Source organism: Anneissia japonica, unplaced genomic scaffold (genome assembly GCF_011630105.1).
Source record: "Anneissia japonica isolate Jap-2015-1 unplaced genomic scaffold, ASM1163010v1 scaffold24_len2511860_cov200, whole genome shotgun sequence".
Taxonomy (NCBI): Eukaryota; Metazoa; Echinodermata; class Crinoidea; order Comatulida; family Comatulidae; genus Anneissia; species Anneissia japonica.
This window is the reverse complement of record NW_022730786.1, coordinates 1,654,507-1,673,484: the sequence shown is the minus strand read 5'-3', so window position 1 is coordinate 1,673,484 and position 18,978 is coordinate 1,654,507. Positions and strand designations below refer to the sequence as shown.

Here is an 18,978-nt window from a genome sequence, read left to right as displayed (position 1 = left end):
GTGAAATAATAACACAAAAGACAAAAAAAAATATATATATATATATATATATATATATATATATATATATATGCCTAATATCCTTGGTTAAACTTTCTTATATGAACAGAATAAATAAATGGTAAAAAGGACGCTACTGTTGAATTCAATTAATCTGGAATTTACCGTCAAACAATTATACCCTGGATGCTATTATAATTTATTTATGGTACCCCACTTCCTGTTTTTGGAGACAGGCAGTATCAGATGTATAGAAATGAGGTCATCGCGCTAAAATCTCATTGGTCGGAATTAGACGCCTGAAAACTCAGTCTATTTAATGCGCCTGCACTTCGGCAAGAAGTATCAAACCTGCAAAATTCGTAAGAATAGAGGAGGGCATTGGTAACGGTTCATCTTTCTTCAGCTTATTCCAGCATTTTCAGACATTCATCTTGCAGTATTTAGTTTATTCTAGCTTCTAAAACGTAAGTTTACCGATTATTTTGATAAATTTTGTGTTATTTTAGTCAAACAAGAACAATCGCTACATAGTGGTGGGGTGGGGAGGGGGGAGTCGTCCCGCGCCCTTTAAACTTGTTAGTAGGCCTACATACGCCTAATATTATTAGGCACTAAAGACAAAGTTGAACTGCTTAATGCCAGGGTCCGGAAGAAAACTTTTGTGTATATAAAACTTATTTTGACCAAAAAAAAAAAATCTGGAACGGTTAATGATATACCGGTACAGAATTTTGGATATCTAAAAACTGAAGGGGGGGGGGGGGGGGGGGGGGAGTGGAAAATGGGTGGCTCTGCCTCTTACCACCAGTTTTTAAATACCTATTTAACACCCTTTTATGTCTTTTAAAAATTCAGTTTTACAACATATTAACATTTTTTGCCTCCGGAGCCTGACATTAACTGTGTTTAGACCATGTGTAGTGAAACTATGAAATTTCCAATTTATTTGAATTCATATTGTAAAAGGAGTCCTGTACTATCTGTGCCAAACTTATCTGTGAAAAACCATATTAATATACAAAAGGCCTTTACCAAGAAAAAATTTATTAAAAATGAAATCTGTTAATAATTTGTTGAGGTATATGTTTTCTTGTCCTACTTAAAAAAAAACATTTGATAAACTTATCACATAAATTTCACCGCTCATTGCCAATGAAAGCTCATTCGTATGAAATCATAGAGTATAGAACTGCAAGAGGTCTATCTCTGGGTTTCCTTGGAACGCAATCCTATCTCAAAAAGTATTACCACGAACTAGAGGGCTTCCTTCAAAAGCGAATTTTCGAACTGTATAGGGCGCCCCTTATCTCGTGGTAGTACTTTTTTAACGTTTAATTGTGTGCATAAAAAAATCAGGGTTGTCGAGCCTTTTGCAGTTCTATACTCCGATGAAATTTACCATATTTCCCAATGAAATCGAATAGCGAGTGCTGTTGCTGTCTCTTCAAAAAAATGTTCAATTTTATGTTTGATTTTAATTTCAAAAATGTTACTTTTTAACAGAATGATTTCATTGGTGGTCTTCTTTGCGGCTGTCGTCGTATCGTCTGCACTTCCTGTGATGAAACAAGAATCGGACACAGGCACCAGCGTTTATGACAACTTCAGTTCTGCATATTGGCAAAAAATCGTCGAGCAATACGCCGGACTTGATCCAAATGAAATAGCTGCAAAAGCCATGGAAGAATTCTCTAATAATGGACTCGTGCCATCAGCCGGACAGAGCTTTGAAGATGTTGACTGGCAGAAGTATCTTGAGGCCGGTGAAGAGATGAACAACGGACAAGATTTTAATAAAATGGGCGCCGATATGATGGGACAAGACTTGACGCTGAACGGCATGTCCCAGACAAATTCTTTTGTTCCCGATTTTAACAACATGGACATGAATGAGTTAATGAAATATCTCGGTATGTCCTCGGATTCACAGTTGCAGCAATAGGTCAAATTTCTATCAAATAATCCAGTTTCCAGAAAGAACTTATAACATAGCCTTAGTCCTAATCTATGCCTACAGTAAAACGAAAAATTGCTACTTTGTATTTGAAAAAATGCATTTTTAAACATTAGGCATATTCGAACATATTTACCTCAACTTTGATGATACCATGTGCTATCACCGATGCATTATATTGTATGATATAGGCCTACTTCTGTCATGATGTAAAATATTTTTAAATGTTGTAATAAAGTATGAGTGAATAAATTAAATTTTATGGAATATTGTACTCGTAGAATTATTTTTAGAATTGTAATTTTTGAAATTATACCATCATCATCAATATTATCTTAAAACCCGTCATTTTTAAGTCAAACTCCGACCATCACAATCAGTGATGGTGGTGCTCCCTCTAAAAAATTGTTTTGTAAAGATTATCAGAAAATTACCATGCTAAAGAGTAAAAATCAATCAAATACAACCTCAAATTAATGAAGATGATAGTGGTTTAAGGGAGATTTGCCGCTTGCACCCATACAACAGGTTCTTTCCTGAGACTCTTAACTCAGATTGCACAAACATGCACCCTCTTTTATACCGGACTCAGGCTGGATCCGCCCCTGCCAAATACCATCATCATCAATTATCGTTATTTTCATCATCATCATCGTCGTCATCATCATTATTGTCATCATCATCATCGTAGTCGTCACCGTCGCCGTCGTCTTCTTCTTCATCATCGTCGTCGTCTTCATCATCATCATTATTTTATCATCATATTTATATTTATTTATTCATTTCTGACCAAGAGCGAAAGTTAATCGCCACTCACAGGCTTTTATAAGATGTCTTTAATCTGAAAAGAATAACTCATAACCCATCCACACTTTCTGTGTTGGCAATTCACATGAATAACTGTACAAGTAACAATAATATATTCTGTTCAGGGGCAGCTAAAAAGCAGTAACTAACCTAAAACATTGGATTGATATTCACTTCTTGAGATCGAGACATGAATGATCGATGCTGTTACATTTTTTCAGACCGAGAGCTTCAAATCCCAGATGTTTATTGAGGACCTCGGTTTTGCATTGTGTCTGTAGGCTTTGAAATAAGCGTAATTAAATAGATATCAAATCGGGACAAGTATTAACAAAACCATTATACATAGTCGATAAACAGGTAACAAAATCGATGATACATGTGCATCGCGCAACCGATAATGCATTATATTGATGTAAAGTATTTAAAATTTTAATAAGTATAAGTGAATGAATTATATTTTATCGAATATTGTGCTCTCGGACATATTTCGAACACTGCATTTGTTTGTTTTTTTTCTTTTGTCATTGAAAAAGGCATATTTTTTTTAACATTATTGTAGGGATATTCGAATATACATTTCTTAAATTTTGATGTTACCATGTCTATCTCGTAATTGATAATGCATTATCTTGTATCTGTCTCTTATACACATCTAGATGTGTATAAGAGACAGGAATCTTAAGGTGACGTAAACTTCGCCACTCCTTACTTTCCATATTTCTCAATGAATGTTCATTTCACATGAAGCTTTTCATTCGAATAGCAAACAATATTGCAGTTCAATTATATTTATGTTTATGTAATGGAAGAAATTATTCCAGCTAAAATGCAAAACCAAATTTTTTTTATTCATCTTCAAAAGACATGACAAAGATTTCAAAGCAAATAAAAGTACATTGCAATATTAAAGTGTTTTTTAACATTATTTTCTGATAGTCCCATACCATATTACATTCAATTACTCAATATCGCATAATTCCCCCCCCCCACCACCATCCATCTCCCTAGCGTTGGCACTGGCTGCTCCCCTCCCTTTAAACAATGAGGTTGCTCCACTTTTACCTTTTTGTCTTGTTTTTTTTTTTTAATTTATATATTTGTTTTTATATTTAATTGTTAATGGATTTTTTTATGTGAATTTCTGAATTTGAATACAGTAAATTATAAATATAATATAATATAATTGTTTTTTTTTTGTTTTTTTTTTCTTTTCAGCAGAATGATTCCATTGGTGGTGTTCTTCACGGCAATCATCGTGTCGTCCGCACTTCCTTTGACGAAACAAGAACCTGCTAATTGGCAAAAAATTGTCGGCCAATACACAGGACTTGATCCAAATAAAATAGCCGCAAAAGACAAGGAAGAATTCTCTAATAATGGACTCGTGCCATCAGCCGGACAGACCTTTGAAGATGTTGACTGGCAGAAGTATCTTAAGGCCGGCGAAGAGATAAACAACGGAAAAGATTTTGATAAAGTCATGAAAGGGAAATTCTCTAATAATGAACTCTTGTCGTCAGTTGAACAAAATATTACATATGTTGATTGGCAGAAAGATATTGAGGCCGGTGAGGAGATTAGGAATTTAAAAGATCTTATTAAAATGAGAGCCGATATGATGGGTCAAGTCTTGACGCTGAACCAGGGAAGTTCAACTAAAAGTCCTTGGCTGAACGGTATGCCCCAGACAAAGTATAATAACGATCTCATGTCATCGGCTAGCCCAAGACTTGAAGATGGTGACTCGCAGAAATATGCTGAGGCCGATGTCGATGACGAAGAAGAGATTAAGAAAGAAAAATATGTGTTGAAAAAAATATATCGCCCGAAGTTCCACCGAGGGGCTTTGTGGGGTCGCTGGAAGATCTTCCGAGGGTTTTTAAAAAAAAATTAATTTCTCTATCGCAATGAAGATCGCAAATTTCTACCATATAAACTAGTCTCTTTAAAAAATAAATAAAATAAACAAAAAATTAAAAAAACATAGCATAATTCCAGCTATACTCATACAGTAAAATTACATATTTCGAACACTGCATTTGTTTGTTTTTTTTCTTTTGTCATTGAAAAAGGCATATTTTTTTTAACATTATTGTAGGGATATTCGAATATACATTTCTTAAATTTTGATGTTACCATGTCTATCTCGTAATTGATAATGCATTATCTTGTATATGATATTGTTTGGTAATGATGTAGAATATTGGAAAATTTTATAATAGTGGTATCAGTGAATAAATTAGATTTAATCAAATATTGCACTCATGGAATAATTTTGTAGAATTATCTTAAAACCAGTCATTTTTATCATCTTTCATTCTATCTCCACCATCATCACCACCAAACAACAAAGATCATTACAATTTATTGTCATCTTCATCTTCATCGTCATCGCCATCATCATCATCATCGTCCGCGCTGTCGTCGTCTTCATCATCATCAATTTATCATTAGCAACATCATCATTTCATTTCATTTATTTCGTCCAATTTTAAAAACATTATACAACAAAAACATAAACAAAACGAAACACCTGACAGAGACAGGATTAAACAAAAGCAAACTTAATTGCTGTACAAATTTTCTTCGCCGCCAAGGGTGACACTTAACAAACAATAATTAATAAATAAATAATATATCCAAATATATCATCATTATCAAGATAGTATAATGCATGCTCCAAGTACATGCACGCAAAGGATCACTATGCTGATTGGCAGAAAGGTCTTTAGTTCGGTGAGGAGATCAGGAATGTAGAAGACTTTATTAAAATGAGAGCCGATATGAACCAGGGAAGTTTAACCATAATAACGACCTCATGACGTCATCCGCTAGCCCAAGACCTGAAGATGGTGACTCGCGGAAATGCACACCATCGTGTCGGGATTCAATATTTTGACATTATGTCATCATCACCTGATGATGACATAATTAATGTCGAAATGTTAAATCCCGACACAATGGTGTACATTTTCGATACTTGGAGTATCCTATTATACTATCTTATCTGAGATTAATTAGTGGACCTTTCGGTATCATCATTATCAGTACGGTAAATTAAATACACCAACCACTTTATCCACTGCTATCATTAATATTATTACAAGTACATTATCATCACCATAGAAGGTAAACAATGTGTTACCCAAATCCACTTAAATTAGAAATTTAGGGTTTATTTTTGCAAAAACAGGCCAATCCTATTTCACTATAGGAGGACCACAAAACCTCTTACGTGTGAAGAGGCTTTTCCCAGCTTTTCCGCGCACTCCTTAGATACTCTATTGGCGTGATGGTTAGCAACGTACCTTAGGTCTAAGAATCGAGTTTAAGAAAAGAAAAATAAAATGTTAGCAGCCCCTGATTTTGTTGAAATATCAGTGCTTGGGTTGAACACTCATTTTTTGCCTTATTATTACTATCAACATTGTCAGTATCATTACTAAAATCAACATAGGCCTACATCATAAAGCTCGTCATTAACGAGTCAGCATCATTATTGTAATTAATATCAATACCTGGAGATAATAATAGGCCAATAGTCTGCAAAATCAGGAAAACCTTAAGAACTGTATAGCTTATTAAAAAGGACCAAGTAATTTTAACGTCTAATGGAACATCTAGCAAAACTAATTTTCTTTGATTTACAAACGTTTTAATTACAAAAATTAATAACAATAGTACCCGCCAATATAGGCTATACGAAAGAGTATTGAAACTTGATTATGTCTGGTAATAAGCCAATTCCAAACCAAGTCCAAATACCCGTCGGGAACATTGTATTACACAATGCTATGCCTCAAGAGGGCGTTCGGCCAGATAAATCTGGAAATACGTCTAGAAATACTGTCGTATATTATATATGATATTGAAGAAAGTTAGCCGTTAACACTATGGAATAAATATAATATAAATCATCAAAGGTACATATACAGTGTTTAATAAGGACATGATGGAACATCGTAGGCTACCCTGTAGCTTTTCAACGAATAAAGTCCTATGAAAAATCCTTGTGTAATAAAATGCCTCCGACGGGATTTGAACCTGCGAGCTCTCGCGGACAAGGCAAGGCAACTCTGGAAATACGGCTAGAAATACTGTCGTATATTATATAATATATTCAACAGTGTTAACGGCTAACTTCCTTCAATATCATATATAATATACGACAATATTTCTAGCCGTATTTCCAGATTTATCTGGCCGAATGCCCTCTTTAGGCATAGCAGTGTGTAATACAATGTTCCCGACGGGTATTTGGACCTGTTCAACCATGAAGCCTTCGTGGTCTAATTAAAAAATGAATACCTGAATTAAATTTACAATAAGTCATTATCATTATTAAGATCAATTAAAATAGTCAATATTATTATTATTTTAATTAGTTACAATTATTATGTAAAAAATTTGATTTGATTTGATTAATTAATATGTACAAACATTAAATTTTGTTTAGAATTGTAATTCAGCAATTATCAATATTTTCTTAAAACCTGGGCGTAACCACCCATTTTTACACATTTTACCCCCAGTTTTTAAATATTCAAAAATCTGTATCTCATCCACCGTTGCTCTGTTTTTGATCAAACTACTTTTTGTCTGTCTTAGAAAAATCAGTTCTACCTGACTTTCAGTTCAATCACATCATCATCACAACTACCATCATCATCATCATCATTTATCGTCATCTTCTTCATCGTCGTCGTCATCATCGTCATCGTCGTCGTCGTCATTGTCGTCATCATCAGTATACTAGTATAAATACGACGAAAAACATACAAATTAACATGAGAATTTCCAAATAATATTGCACATGACTTTGCCAGAAGAAAATACAAACAAAAAAATCAAATCAAATAAAAAGTTCACGATAGATAAATTACTCTACAAGATAATCAAATACAGTATAAATTTTATAAAGTAAAACTGGAATTTACCGTTAAACAACTATTCCTTCCCTAGATGTTATTAACCTTTTTTATGTTACCACATATCCGATGCTTGCCTGGGTTTTCGGAGAGAAGAAATATCGGATATATATCAATGATGTCAGAGCTTTCGTCATGTTGATGACATTAGGAATGTCTGCGTAAGAAATGTAACACGTGAAGAGACTCTCAACGAAAAGTTCCTTTACTCAGCCCAATGTTATGATCCTCGCCTTGATAGCGAGAGGTTGCGAGTTCGAATTCCACCAAACACACTGTTTTTCATAGAACTTAAATAAAAAACTTTTCGTTTGAAGGTCTTCCGATGCTTAGATTGGTTTGCGGAGACATTCTGTGTCAGATATCAATGATGTTATTCCCCTTAAATTTTATTGGTGGGAATTATCAGACGCTTGAGAATGCTTAAATCTCATTGGTCGGAATTATCAGAACCTTGAAAACTCAGCCTATTTAATGCGCTTCCTAGTGGGCAAGAAGTAGGCCTATTGAACCTGCAAAAACTTGTAAGTTAAGGAAAGCATTGGTAACGGCGCCTCTTTCTGCTGCTTATTCCACAATTTTCAGACGTCCACGTCAGCTTTTATTACATTTTCATACTTATTCTAGCTTCCAAGGACGTAAGTTACATATTTATTTTAGTACTTCTTACTGGCGAATTGTCCCGTGCTTTTTAATCTTTTGTACAGAGGTCTTATATTTTTAGGTCTGAACACAATGAATTGTTTAACTGTGTATCATAGGCCTACTGAAGTGATACTTTTAGGCCTACTTATTTCATTCCGGGATTATTTTGTATAGCTAATTTGCAACTTATTTTGGGGTTGATTTCACATGGTAAAATGAGACCGATGTTATCTGTTCCAATATCTAGAAAACCATAATGAATAGTCATAGAAGTTAAATCAAATTCGATAACAAAATTTTAGGGGGGACATAAACTTTGTGTAGGGAACTTCCGTTACTTCTTATGGTTGAATCGTCCCGTGCTTTTAAATCTTTTGTACAGAGGCCTTATATTATTAGGTACTGAACAAAATGAGCTTCTTAACTATGTAGGCATATAGACCAAACTGAAATGAAACTTTCAGGCTTACTTAGTTTATTCGAGATGAATTTGTATAAGCTAATTAATTCGAACTCATTTTGGCATTGGATTCATATTATTGTAAAATGAAATCGTCGGCGCTATCTGTTCAGAAAAACCATAATAAATAGAAATTGGAAAAGTTAAATCAAAAATTAAATACTTTAATTTGTTGAGGAATATATTTTCTTGTTCTACTTAAACAATCCTTCGATAAACTTTTAAAAGAAGTTTAATCAAATTCGATAACAGAATCTTAGGGTGACGTAAACTTCGCCACTCCTTACTTTCTATATTTCTCAATGAATGATAATTTCACATGAAGCTTTTCATTCGAATAGAAAACAATATTGCAGTTCAATTATATTTATGTTTATGTAATGGAAGAAATTATTAACAGCTAAAATGCAAAACCAAATTTTTTTTTTATTATTCATCTTCAAAAGACATGACAAATATTTCAAAGCAAATAAAAGTACATTGCAATATTAAAATGTTTTTTAACATTATTTTCTGATAGTCCCATACCATATTACATTCAATTACTCAATATCTTATAATCCCCCCCCCCCAACCACCACCCATCTCCCTAGCGTTGGCACTGGCTGCTCCCCTCTCTTTGAACAATGAGGTTGCTCCACTTTTACATTTTTTTTATTTTTTTTTTATTTATATATTTGTTTTTATATTTAATTGTTAATTTTTTTTTATGTGAATTCCTTAATTTGAATACAGTGAATTAATTATAAATATAATATAATTGGGTTTTTTTTCTTTTTAGCAGAATGATTCCATTGGTGGTGTTCTTCACGGCAATCATCGTGTCGTCCGCACTTCCTTTGACGAAACAAGAATCTGCTTATTGGCAAAAAATTGTCGACCAACACACAGGACTTGATCCAAATGAAATAGCTGCAAAAGTCAAGGAAGAATTCTCTAATAATGGACTCGTGCCATCAGCCGGACAGGCCTTTGAAGATGTTGACTGGCAGAGGTATCTTAATGCCGGTGAAGAGATAAACAACGGACAAGATTTTGATAAAGTCATGGAAGGGAAATTCTCTAATAATGAACTCGTGCCATCAGTTGAACAAAGTATCACATATGTTGATTGGCAGAAAGATATTGAGGCCGGTGAGGAGATTAGGAATTTAAAAGATCTTATTAAAATGAGAGCCGATATGATGGGTCACTTGACGCTGAACCAGGGAAGTTTAACTAAAAGTCCTTGGCTGAACGGTATGCCCCAGACAAAGTATAATAACGACCTCATGACGTCATCCGCTAGCCCAAGACCTGAAGATGGTGACTCGCAGAAATATGCTGAGGCCGATGCCGAGGACGATGAAGAGATTAAAAAAGAAGAATATGTGTTGAAAAAAATATATCGCCCGAAGTTCCACCGAGGGGCTTTGTGGGGTCGCCCGACGTTCCACCGAGGTGCTTTGTGGGGTTAATTAAAATGAAGATCGCAACTATCTACCATATAAACCAGTCTCTTTAAAAAGCAAATAAAATAAACAAAAATTTAAAAAAAACTTAGCATAATTCCAACTATACTCATACAGTAAAATTACACATTTCGAACAATTGTTTTTTTTTCTTTTGTCATTGAAAAAAGCATATTTTTTTTAACATTATTGTAGGGATATTCGAACATACAGTTCTTAAATTTTGATGTTACCATGTGCTATCTCGTAATTGATAATGCATTATCTTGTATGATATTGTTTTGTAATGATGTAGAATATTGGAAAATTTTATAATAGGGGTATCAGTGAATAAATTAGATTTAATCAAATATTGCACTCATGGAATTATTTTGTAGAATTATCTTAAAACCAGTCATTTTTATCATCTTTCATTCTATCTCCACCATCATCACCACCAAACAACAAAAATCATTATAATTTATTGTCATCTTCATCTTCATCGTCATCGCCATCATCATCATCATCGTCCGCGCTGTCGTCGTCTTCATCATCATCAATTTATTATTAGCAACAGCATCATTTCATTTCATTTATTTCGTCCAATTTTAAAAACATTATACAACAAAAACAAAACGAAACACCCTTGACAGAGACAGGATTAAACAAAAGCAACCTTAATTGCTGTATAAATTTTCTCCGCCGCCAAGGGTGACACTTAACAAACAATAATTAATAAATAAATAAATATATCCAAATATATCATCATTATCAAGATAGTATAATGTATACTCCAAGTACATGCGCGCAAAGGATCACATATGCTGATTGACAGAAAGGTCTTTAGTTCGGTGAGGAAATCAGGAATGTAGAACACTTTATTAAAATGAGAGCCGATATGATGGGTCAAGACTGGGCTGAACGGCGGCGTGCCCCAGACAAAGTATAATAACGGCCTCATGTCATCAGCTAGCCCAAGACTTGAAAATGGTGACTCGCAGAAATGCACGCCATCGTGTCGGGATTCAATATTTCGACATTATTTATGTCATCATCATTCCGGATAATGACATAATTACTGTCGAAATATTGAATCCCGACACATTTCAATACTTGGAGTACCGTATGTATTATACTATCTTATCTGAGATTAATCAGTGGACCTTTCGGTATCATTATTATCAGTACGGTAAATGAAACACACCATAACCACTGCTATCCACTGCCATCATTAATATTATTACAAGTACATTATCATCACCATAGAAGGTAAACAATTTGTTACCCAAGTCCACTTAAAATTAGAAATTTTGGGTTTATTTTTGCTTGCAAAAATAGGCCTATATCCTATTTCACTAGGAGGACCACAAAAAACCTCTTACGTGTGAAGAGGTTACTTTTCCCAGCTTTTCCGCGCACCCCTTAGATACTCTATTGGCGTGATGGTTAGCAACGTACCTTAGGTCTAAGAATCGAGTTTAAAAAAAGAAACGTAAAATGTTAACAGTCACTGATTTTGTTTAAATGTCACAGTTGGGCTAAACACTTTTTTGCCTTATTATTACTACCAACATTGTCAATATCATTACTAAAATCAATAGGCCTATAGGTTTATATCATAACGGTCATCATTAACGATTCAGCATTATCATTGTAATTAATATCAATACCTGGAGATAATAATAGGCCAATAGTCTGCAAAATCAGGAAAACCTTAAGAATTGTATAGCTTATTAAAAAGGACCAAGTAAGTTTTAACGTCCAATGGAACATCTAGCAAAACTAATTTTCTTTGATTTACAAACGTTTTAATTACAAAAATCAATAACAATAGTACCCGCCAATATAGGCTATACGAAAGAATATTGAAACTTTATTACGTCTGGTAATAAGCCAATTCCTTAAAATGCGCATGCCGGTATCAATGTCAACGACATAAACATATGTTGTGTACGTGTGTACAGGAAAATCTTCATGATCTTAGTTGGTTTGTTGCCAACGATGCCACCCCGAATCCAGACAAGTTCCAAGACAAGCCTGGTTTCTTTAAAATCACTACACTGCCGCTACAGTGTTTTCAGTGCAATCGTTTTAATGCCTAACAGTCCCGAACGCAATTGGGAAGACTCTCCGATTCGACCGACCAATCAGCATCACCGAAAGCTGTCGGCGATATAATAATGTCTAGCGATTGTATTGAAACCAAGCTTCATATGCGTATTAATTTCTTAGGTACTACCGTTTGAACCCATATACAATGGGCAATGTTAGCCTTAAGGCGGAAGCACAAAGCATTTAAGTTTTTTGAGCACATCTACAGAAATCAGTTTCAGTTTCATTTATTTTCAAATAACATAATATATATTAAGTGGAGGCAGATAATAAGTTCATGTATAAATTATACATGAGAAATACTAAAACATAAATACAAAATTCTCATAACAAACTTAAAGAACAATAATAATAGATTATGATCTTTAAAAAGAAACAAATTAATATATACCGTATATATATATATATATATCTGTCTCTTATACACATCTAGATGTGTATAAGAGACAGATTGCATACGTAGATATAATAGAGACATAAAATTTATTCAAGACGAATATTTCTGACAAATGCTTCCTCAGCGTAAGTCTAATAAAATGGAGATAAAATATTCAAATTTTCAGCCAAGAGGTGCCATAATCATAATGTTCTTACCACAGCCCTAACCATTTGAGTAATATAGACCCACCCTTCTATTTTAAATTTCTTGACCAGCCATTGATATCATTTTACATATTTTGTCTTTAAAAACATTTTTGGTTGATCCGGGCGCTAAGGTACGCCTCTCACAAATCCTCCTCTCGGACTATGGGTTATAAGTTTAGAGCTTTGCGACTTGCACAGATTATGCGTCTATCCTTAAAATTGGACTCTCCATTGTTTCTGGATCCGCCCATGCGACTAATGACTATTAATGGAAGTGAGGTAGATGTTCTTCAAATACTTGGTGTTTTAATTGGTAATAAGCTTAAGTGGGAATCACATGTAACCATTGTTCAGAGAGAAAACGGAAAATAATTTATGTTAAAATTTAACTAATCAAGTCAAGATATGATCACAATCTATAATTTATATTTAAGCTCTCTATTACAATATTCAACCCACAGTATGGAATCCTTGTCGAAATATCCGTTTTATTTTAATATGTTAATCTCGGTTTAAACATTCTTTCATGAACAGAATAAATAAATGGTAAAAAGAACGCTATAATCTAAATTCTAGTAAACTGGAATTTACCTTTAAACTATTATTCGCTGGATGTTATTCCTTATGTTGCTACACTTCCGATGCTTCCCTGGGTTTTCCGAGAGAGGAGGTATGGATATATATCATTGATGTCATCGCGCTTAAACCTTAAAGTTTGACGTTAACTTACACAAGCTTTCGTCATGTTGACAACATGACGAATCCCTGCGTAAAAAAAAAATGTAACACGTGAAGAGATAAACTCTCAACGAAAAGTTCCTTTACTCAGCCTAATGTTATATACTCGCCTTGATAGCGAGAGGTTGCAAGTTCGAATCTCACCAGTGCCACACACCTTTTTTCATCCAATTAAAATAAAGAAACTTTTCGTTGAAGGGCTATGGTTGATACAATTATAACGTCATCAGGAGCAGTCGAAATATTTGTTGGAATAAATTTTAGTGTGTGGGGTGTGCGTGTGTGTGTATAAAATATGAAGTCAAACAAAGTTCTGTATCTGTCTCAAAATAATATACATAATTATATAATCATCTCGGTTAAACTTTCTTTACTCATGAATGAACATAGTAAATACAATGTAAAAAGGACGATATTGTTTAATTCAAGTAAACGGAAATTTACCAGTTAAACTCGATGTTATTAACATTAAAGTATTGATGTTACCACACATCCGGTTCTGGCCTGGGTTTTCGGAGACATGCAGTATCAGATATCAATGATGTTATTCCCCTTAAATCTCATTGGTGGGAATTATTCGACGCTTGAGAACGCTTACATCTCATTGGCCGGAATTATTAGAACCTTGAAAACTCAGTCTATTTAATGCGCTTCCTAGTGGGCAAGAAGTAGGCCTGTTGAACCTGCAGAAACTGATAAGTTTTGAAGAGCATTGGTAACGCTGTCTCTTCCTTCTGCTTATTCCAGAATTTTCAGACGTCCAAGTTAGCTTCCATTACATTTAATTTATTCCAGCTTCCAAAAACGTAAGTTACACATTTATTGTAATACTTCTTAGAGGTGAATCGTCCCATACTTTTTACTCTTTTGTACAGAGGCCTAATATTATTAGTTACTGAACACAGTGGACTTCCCCATAGGGCCACTGAAGTGAAACTTTTAGGCCTACTAATTTCATTCGGAATGATTTTGTATAAGCTAATTTCCAACTTATTTTAGGGTTGACATCACATTGTAAATTTAAAGTTTGGCTGATGCTATCTGTAAACTATAGTGAATGGTCATATAGAAGTTTAATCAAAGTCGATAAAAAAAACTCTCGTTACTTCTTTGAGGTGAATCGTACCGTGCTTTTTAATCTTTTGTACAGAGGCCTTATATTATTAAGTAGCCTACTGAACACAATGAACCCCTTAACTGTGTATAGACCATAGGCCGACTGAAGTGAAACTTTTAGGCCTAATTATTTCATTCGTGATGACTTCGAATAAGCTAATTTAAAACTTTATTTTGGGGTTGAATTCACATTAAAATGGCAGACAGATGATATTTGTTTTAATACAGTATCTGGAAGGCCATAATGAATAGTCATAGACCTAGTGAGAAATATGAAATAAAAATATTTAAATCTGTTAGTTTGTTGAGGGATAATTTTCCTACAAATCTTTAAAATATGTTTCAATTTTTATTATAAGTTTAAAATCAAATTCGATAAAAAAAATATCTTTAAGGGACGTCAACTTCGCCACTTCTTGTTTTACATATTTCCTAATTAATGCTCATGTCATAGGAAGCTTTCTATATTATTTCCCAAAGAATTCGAATACCAAACGTTATAGCAGTTTAAATTTATTGTATGTTTAATAGTAATTTCAACATTTTTCTTTTTAACAGAATGATTATATTGGTGGTCTTCTTGACGGCTGTGGTCGTATCATCTGCACTTCCTTTGACGAAACAAGAATGGGACGCAGGCAACAGCATTTATGACAGCTTCAATTTTTGGTCAATAGCCGCCGAGGAATACAACAGCGAATTCTCTAACAACGACCTCAAGCTACCCGATATTTCAAGCATTACAAATATTGACTTGCATCTTGATGACGGAGACAAGGTTACGGAAGACCTTAATAAAATGATAGCTGATATGAATATACAAGGACTTAATAATGGCCTCATGCCCCTCCCTAAACCAAGCTTCAAAGATGATGACTGGCAGAAATATGTAGAGGCCGATGAGGAGCTTAAGAAAGAAGAAGAAGAGTCGATGAAACATCTCCAAGAGTCTATGGATGCACTGAGGCTGCGGCAGCGGAACCAAGGACTTGTAACTAAAATTCCTTGGCTGAACGGCATGTCCAAGACAAAGTCATTTGTTCCCGATGTTAACAACATGGACATTGATGAGTTGTTGAGAAATCTGTACGAATCTTTGGATAGACAGGGGGTACGCGTAGGTTAATTCATAGTATTTTTTCTATCGCAATGAAGATAGCACATTTCTGCTATGTAAACGAGCCTCTCCAGAAAAAAAATAGGCCTATAACATTAGTCTTTTCTATCCCTACAGAAAAATTAAACATTTCGAACAATTGATATTTTGTCACATTTGAATATTATTCTTCGGATAGGCCTATTCGAACATATTTACATAAATGTTGATGACTATCACGTAACCGATAATGCTTTATGATAATAGTTTTGTCATAATGTAAAACATTTTGAAAATTTTATAAAAATGTATGAGTGAATAAACTAAATTTGACCGAATATTGTACTCATGGATTTTTTTTTTGTAGAATTGTAATTTTAGCAATTATATCATCATCAATATTATCTTATCCGTCATTTATATCATCTTTAATTCCATCACCACCATCATCACCACCACTACCACCACCGTCATTATAATTTATCGTCGTCTTCATCATCATCATCATCATTATTGTCGTCTTCATCATATTGACGAGGGCTAGCACGGACCGCTATCGAGATTCGTTTATTTGTAGAGATAATCAGAAACTTTAATGAAAATCATCAAAGATACGCACTCGAATTATAAAATTATTTAAATTAAAATTAAAATTGTAGGCCTATTTATAAAAAAAAATATTCGTGTAATGTCTTTGAGAACGAGAAACATCTTTTCGGCCATGTAATTTCCGATGAAAAGGGTGAAATAAAGACTATAATGTATCTGTATCTGTGTCATCATCATTGCCAGTAAAAGCACATCATAACCACCGCTAATACATATGTATTGGTCATTTAATTAAAAATAAGAAGCACGTGGGCAGAAGCATTACCCGTTAATGTTGTAATTTTATAAATTATAATTTGTATCTCCGGTCCGACACTGATCATAACCATCAGGTAATGTCTTACCCAAGTCTGCATTGCAAATCACAAAAACTTAGGGTCTTATTTTTGAAAAAATATATCCTTTTTACCAGGAGGAATACCAAATAGGCCCAACTGTTCTGTTTGGGGGCCGTGCACACTGTAAATACTCCACCAGCGTTATTGTTAGCAATGAACCCTTGACCTAAGCATCGAGTTAAAGCAAAAAATTAAGTGCTGGAAGCCCCTGATTTTTAAACGTCGCAGTGTTGGGCAAGACATTCATTTTTCTGGCCTTATGACCATTATCACCAACATCGTCATTATCATTATTAAAAGCAATAAAATATCACAAACCTTATCATTTATTATTGATATCAATACCTTTTAGCGGGATGTCCCAGATAAATTCATTTGTGCCTGATTTTAACAACATGGATGACATAAATGGGTTTATGATATATCTCGGTATATCCTAGGATGCATAGTTGAAACATTTCAAACAATTGCCATTTTGTATTTGAAAAAGGCATATTTGAACATTATTAGGCATATTAATACCGATATATATTTACCTAAATGTAAGATGTACTTCTGTAATGATGTAACATATTTTTAAAATTTTTAAATTAAGGTATAATTGAATAATAATTATATTTTATTATAAAAAGTATACCATCATCATCAATGTTATCTTAATAACTATTAGGCCTATTAATATTTTTACCATCTTCATGTCCAACACCCCCATTATCACAACTACCATCATCATTATGATTTATCGTAATTTTCATCATCATCGCCATCATCATCATCGTCGTCGTCATCATTATTAATTATTATTATTATTATCATTGTCGTCGTCTTGATCGTCATCATTTTGTCATCGTCATCGCCGTGATCATCATCTTCGTCGTCGTCGTCGTCTTCGACTTCATCATCATCAGCCTCAGCAGCTTCAAGAATATAAATAATTATATAGCTTATTTAAAAGGACCAAGTAAGTTTTCTTCCAATGGAACATACAACACTACTTAAAGATTAATAACACCGGTACCCGCCAATGTATACAAAAGAATATTTAAACTTTATTATTTATACGTCTTGTAATAAGCCAGCTCGTAGTTTAAAATGCTCTTGCCCGTATCCAGTGTCAATGACATAAACCTATGTTGTGTACGTGTATACTTATTTATTTATTTATTTATTTATTCAAGACCCAACAGTGTATCAAAAACACCAATAACAGAGTCGCCATAAAAATATACAATATCATTCATAAAAATATATAATTTTTTTTAAACATAAAAAGCATGAAAAAATCGTAATAATATATTAAAAACCGGTATTTAGTATAAGATTAAAAATAGAAATATTACAATTAAAAATATCAATATTAGGAAAAATTTGAACTAGATTATTATAAGAAAGTGCAACACGACGAAAAATACCATTAGTACAAACATTAACACGAGAGTACGGAACTTTTAACAAATGATTGGTACAGAAAAATCCTAATGATTTTAGTTGATGTGTTGTCAATGATGCCACCCCGAATCCAGTTCCAAGACAAGTCTGGTTTCATTAAAATCGCTACATTTACTGTTGCTTCAGTACGGTAGCTTAAAGTGACCTTCCGACTTTCCAAGATAATTATCTTGGAAACATGGAATAAGCTTCCGTACTTCAGTGTTTTCAGCGCAATCGTTGTACTGCGTATCAGTCCCTGAAGACACCCAACCAATCAGCATCACCAAAAGCTATCGGCGATAGCGTCTAACGATTTTATGAAAACCAAGCCTGATGATTTATTACGCAAGGTAGGCCTACCACTGTTTGAACCCTTGGAAATGGGTAATGTTATCCTTGAGGCGGAAGCAGACAGCATTAGACTTCTTGACGTACATCTGCAGAGTGATCTCAAGTGGGATATCAGTTTCAGTTTCAGTTTCATTTATTTCCAAATAATAAATAAATATGTACATTAAGTGGAGGAGGTTAAATAAATTAATGTATAAATCATACAGAACTTTAAGTTATAGCCTCCTAAAAATACTGATAATAACTACAAAATTCACATGACAAAATAAAAGATTTATAATAATAAATTATAAGATTTAAGAAAAAGTTTAATGAGTTAAATATAATATAATTTCTGACCAGGAAAAAAAATATATACATATAGTATATATA

The 18,978-nt window shown here is 33.7% G+C and overlaps 3 protein-coding genes across 4 annotated transcripts; all 3 read left to right on the top strand.

Annotated features, from left to right (window-relative positions):
* Nucleotides 1-311: 311 nt before the first annotated feature.
* On the top strand, nucleotides 312-2,224 carry LOC117115082. The gene is made up of 2 exons (XM_033258746.1): nucleotides 312-467; nucleotides 1,507-2,224. The coding sequence occupies exon 2, from the start codon at nucleotides 1,508-1,510 to the stop codon at nucleotides 1,943-1,945; it is 438 nt and encodes a 145-aa protein (XP_033114637.1). The 5' UTR covers nucleotides 312-467; nucleotide 1,507; the 3' UTR covers nucleotides 1,946-2,224.
* A 5,894-nt stretch (nucleotides 2,225-8,118) lies between these two features.
* Nucleotides 8,119-10,581, top strand: LOC117115114. Of its 2 annotated transcripts, none has more exons than XM_033258803.1 (2): nucleotides 8,119-8,333; nucleotides 9,582-10,581. In XM_033258803.1, exon 2 carries the CDS (start codon nucleotides 9,586-9,588, stop codon nucleotides 10,255-10,257), a length of 672 nt encoding a protein of 223 aa, XP_033114694.1. In that variant the 5' UTR covers nucleotides 8,119-8,333; nucleotides 9,582-9,585; the 3' UTR covers nucleotides 10,258-10,581. The 2 variants fall into 2 exon arrangements, with proteins under 2 accessions (XP_033114694.1, XP_033114695.1); XM_033258804.1 differs by having other exon boundaries at nucleotides 8,126-8,333; nucleotides 9,585-10,581.
* Nucleotides 10,582-14,333: 3,752 nt separating this feature from the next.
* Nucleotides 14,334-16,215, top strand: LOC117115080. The gene is made up of 2 exons (XM_033258744.1): nucleotides 14,334-14,471; nucleotides 15,340-16,215. The coding sequence occupies exon 2, from the start codon at nucleotides 15,341-15,343 to the stop codon at nucleotides 15,905-15,907; it is 567 nt and encodes a 188-aa protein (XP_033114635.1). The 5' UTR covers nucleotides 14,334-14,471; nucleotide 15,340; the 3' UTR covers nucleotides 15,908-16,215.
* Nucleotides 16,216-18,978: the final 2,763 nt, after the last annotated feature.

Excerpts from the sequence above, each read along its gene's own strand:
- LOC117115080 (XM_033258744.1), top strand. The coding sequence starts at position 15,341 with ATGATTATATTGGTGGTCTTCTTGACGGCTGTGGTCGTATCATCTGCA.
- LOC117115082 (XM_033258746.1), top strand. The coding sequence starts at position 1,508 with ATGATTTCATTGGTGGTCTTCTTTGCGGCTGTCGTCGTATCGTCTGCA.
- LOC117115114 (XM_033258803.1), top strand. The coding sequence starts at position 9,586 with ATGATTCCATTGGTGGTGTTCTTCACGGCAATCATCGTGTCGTCCGCA.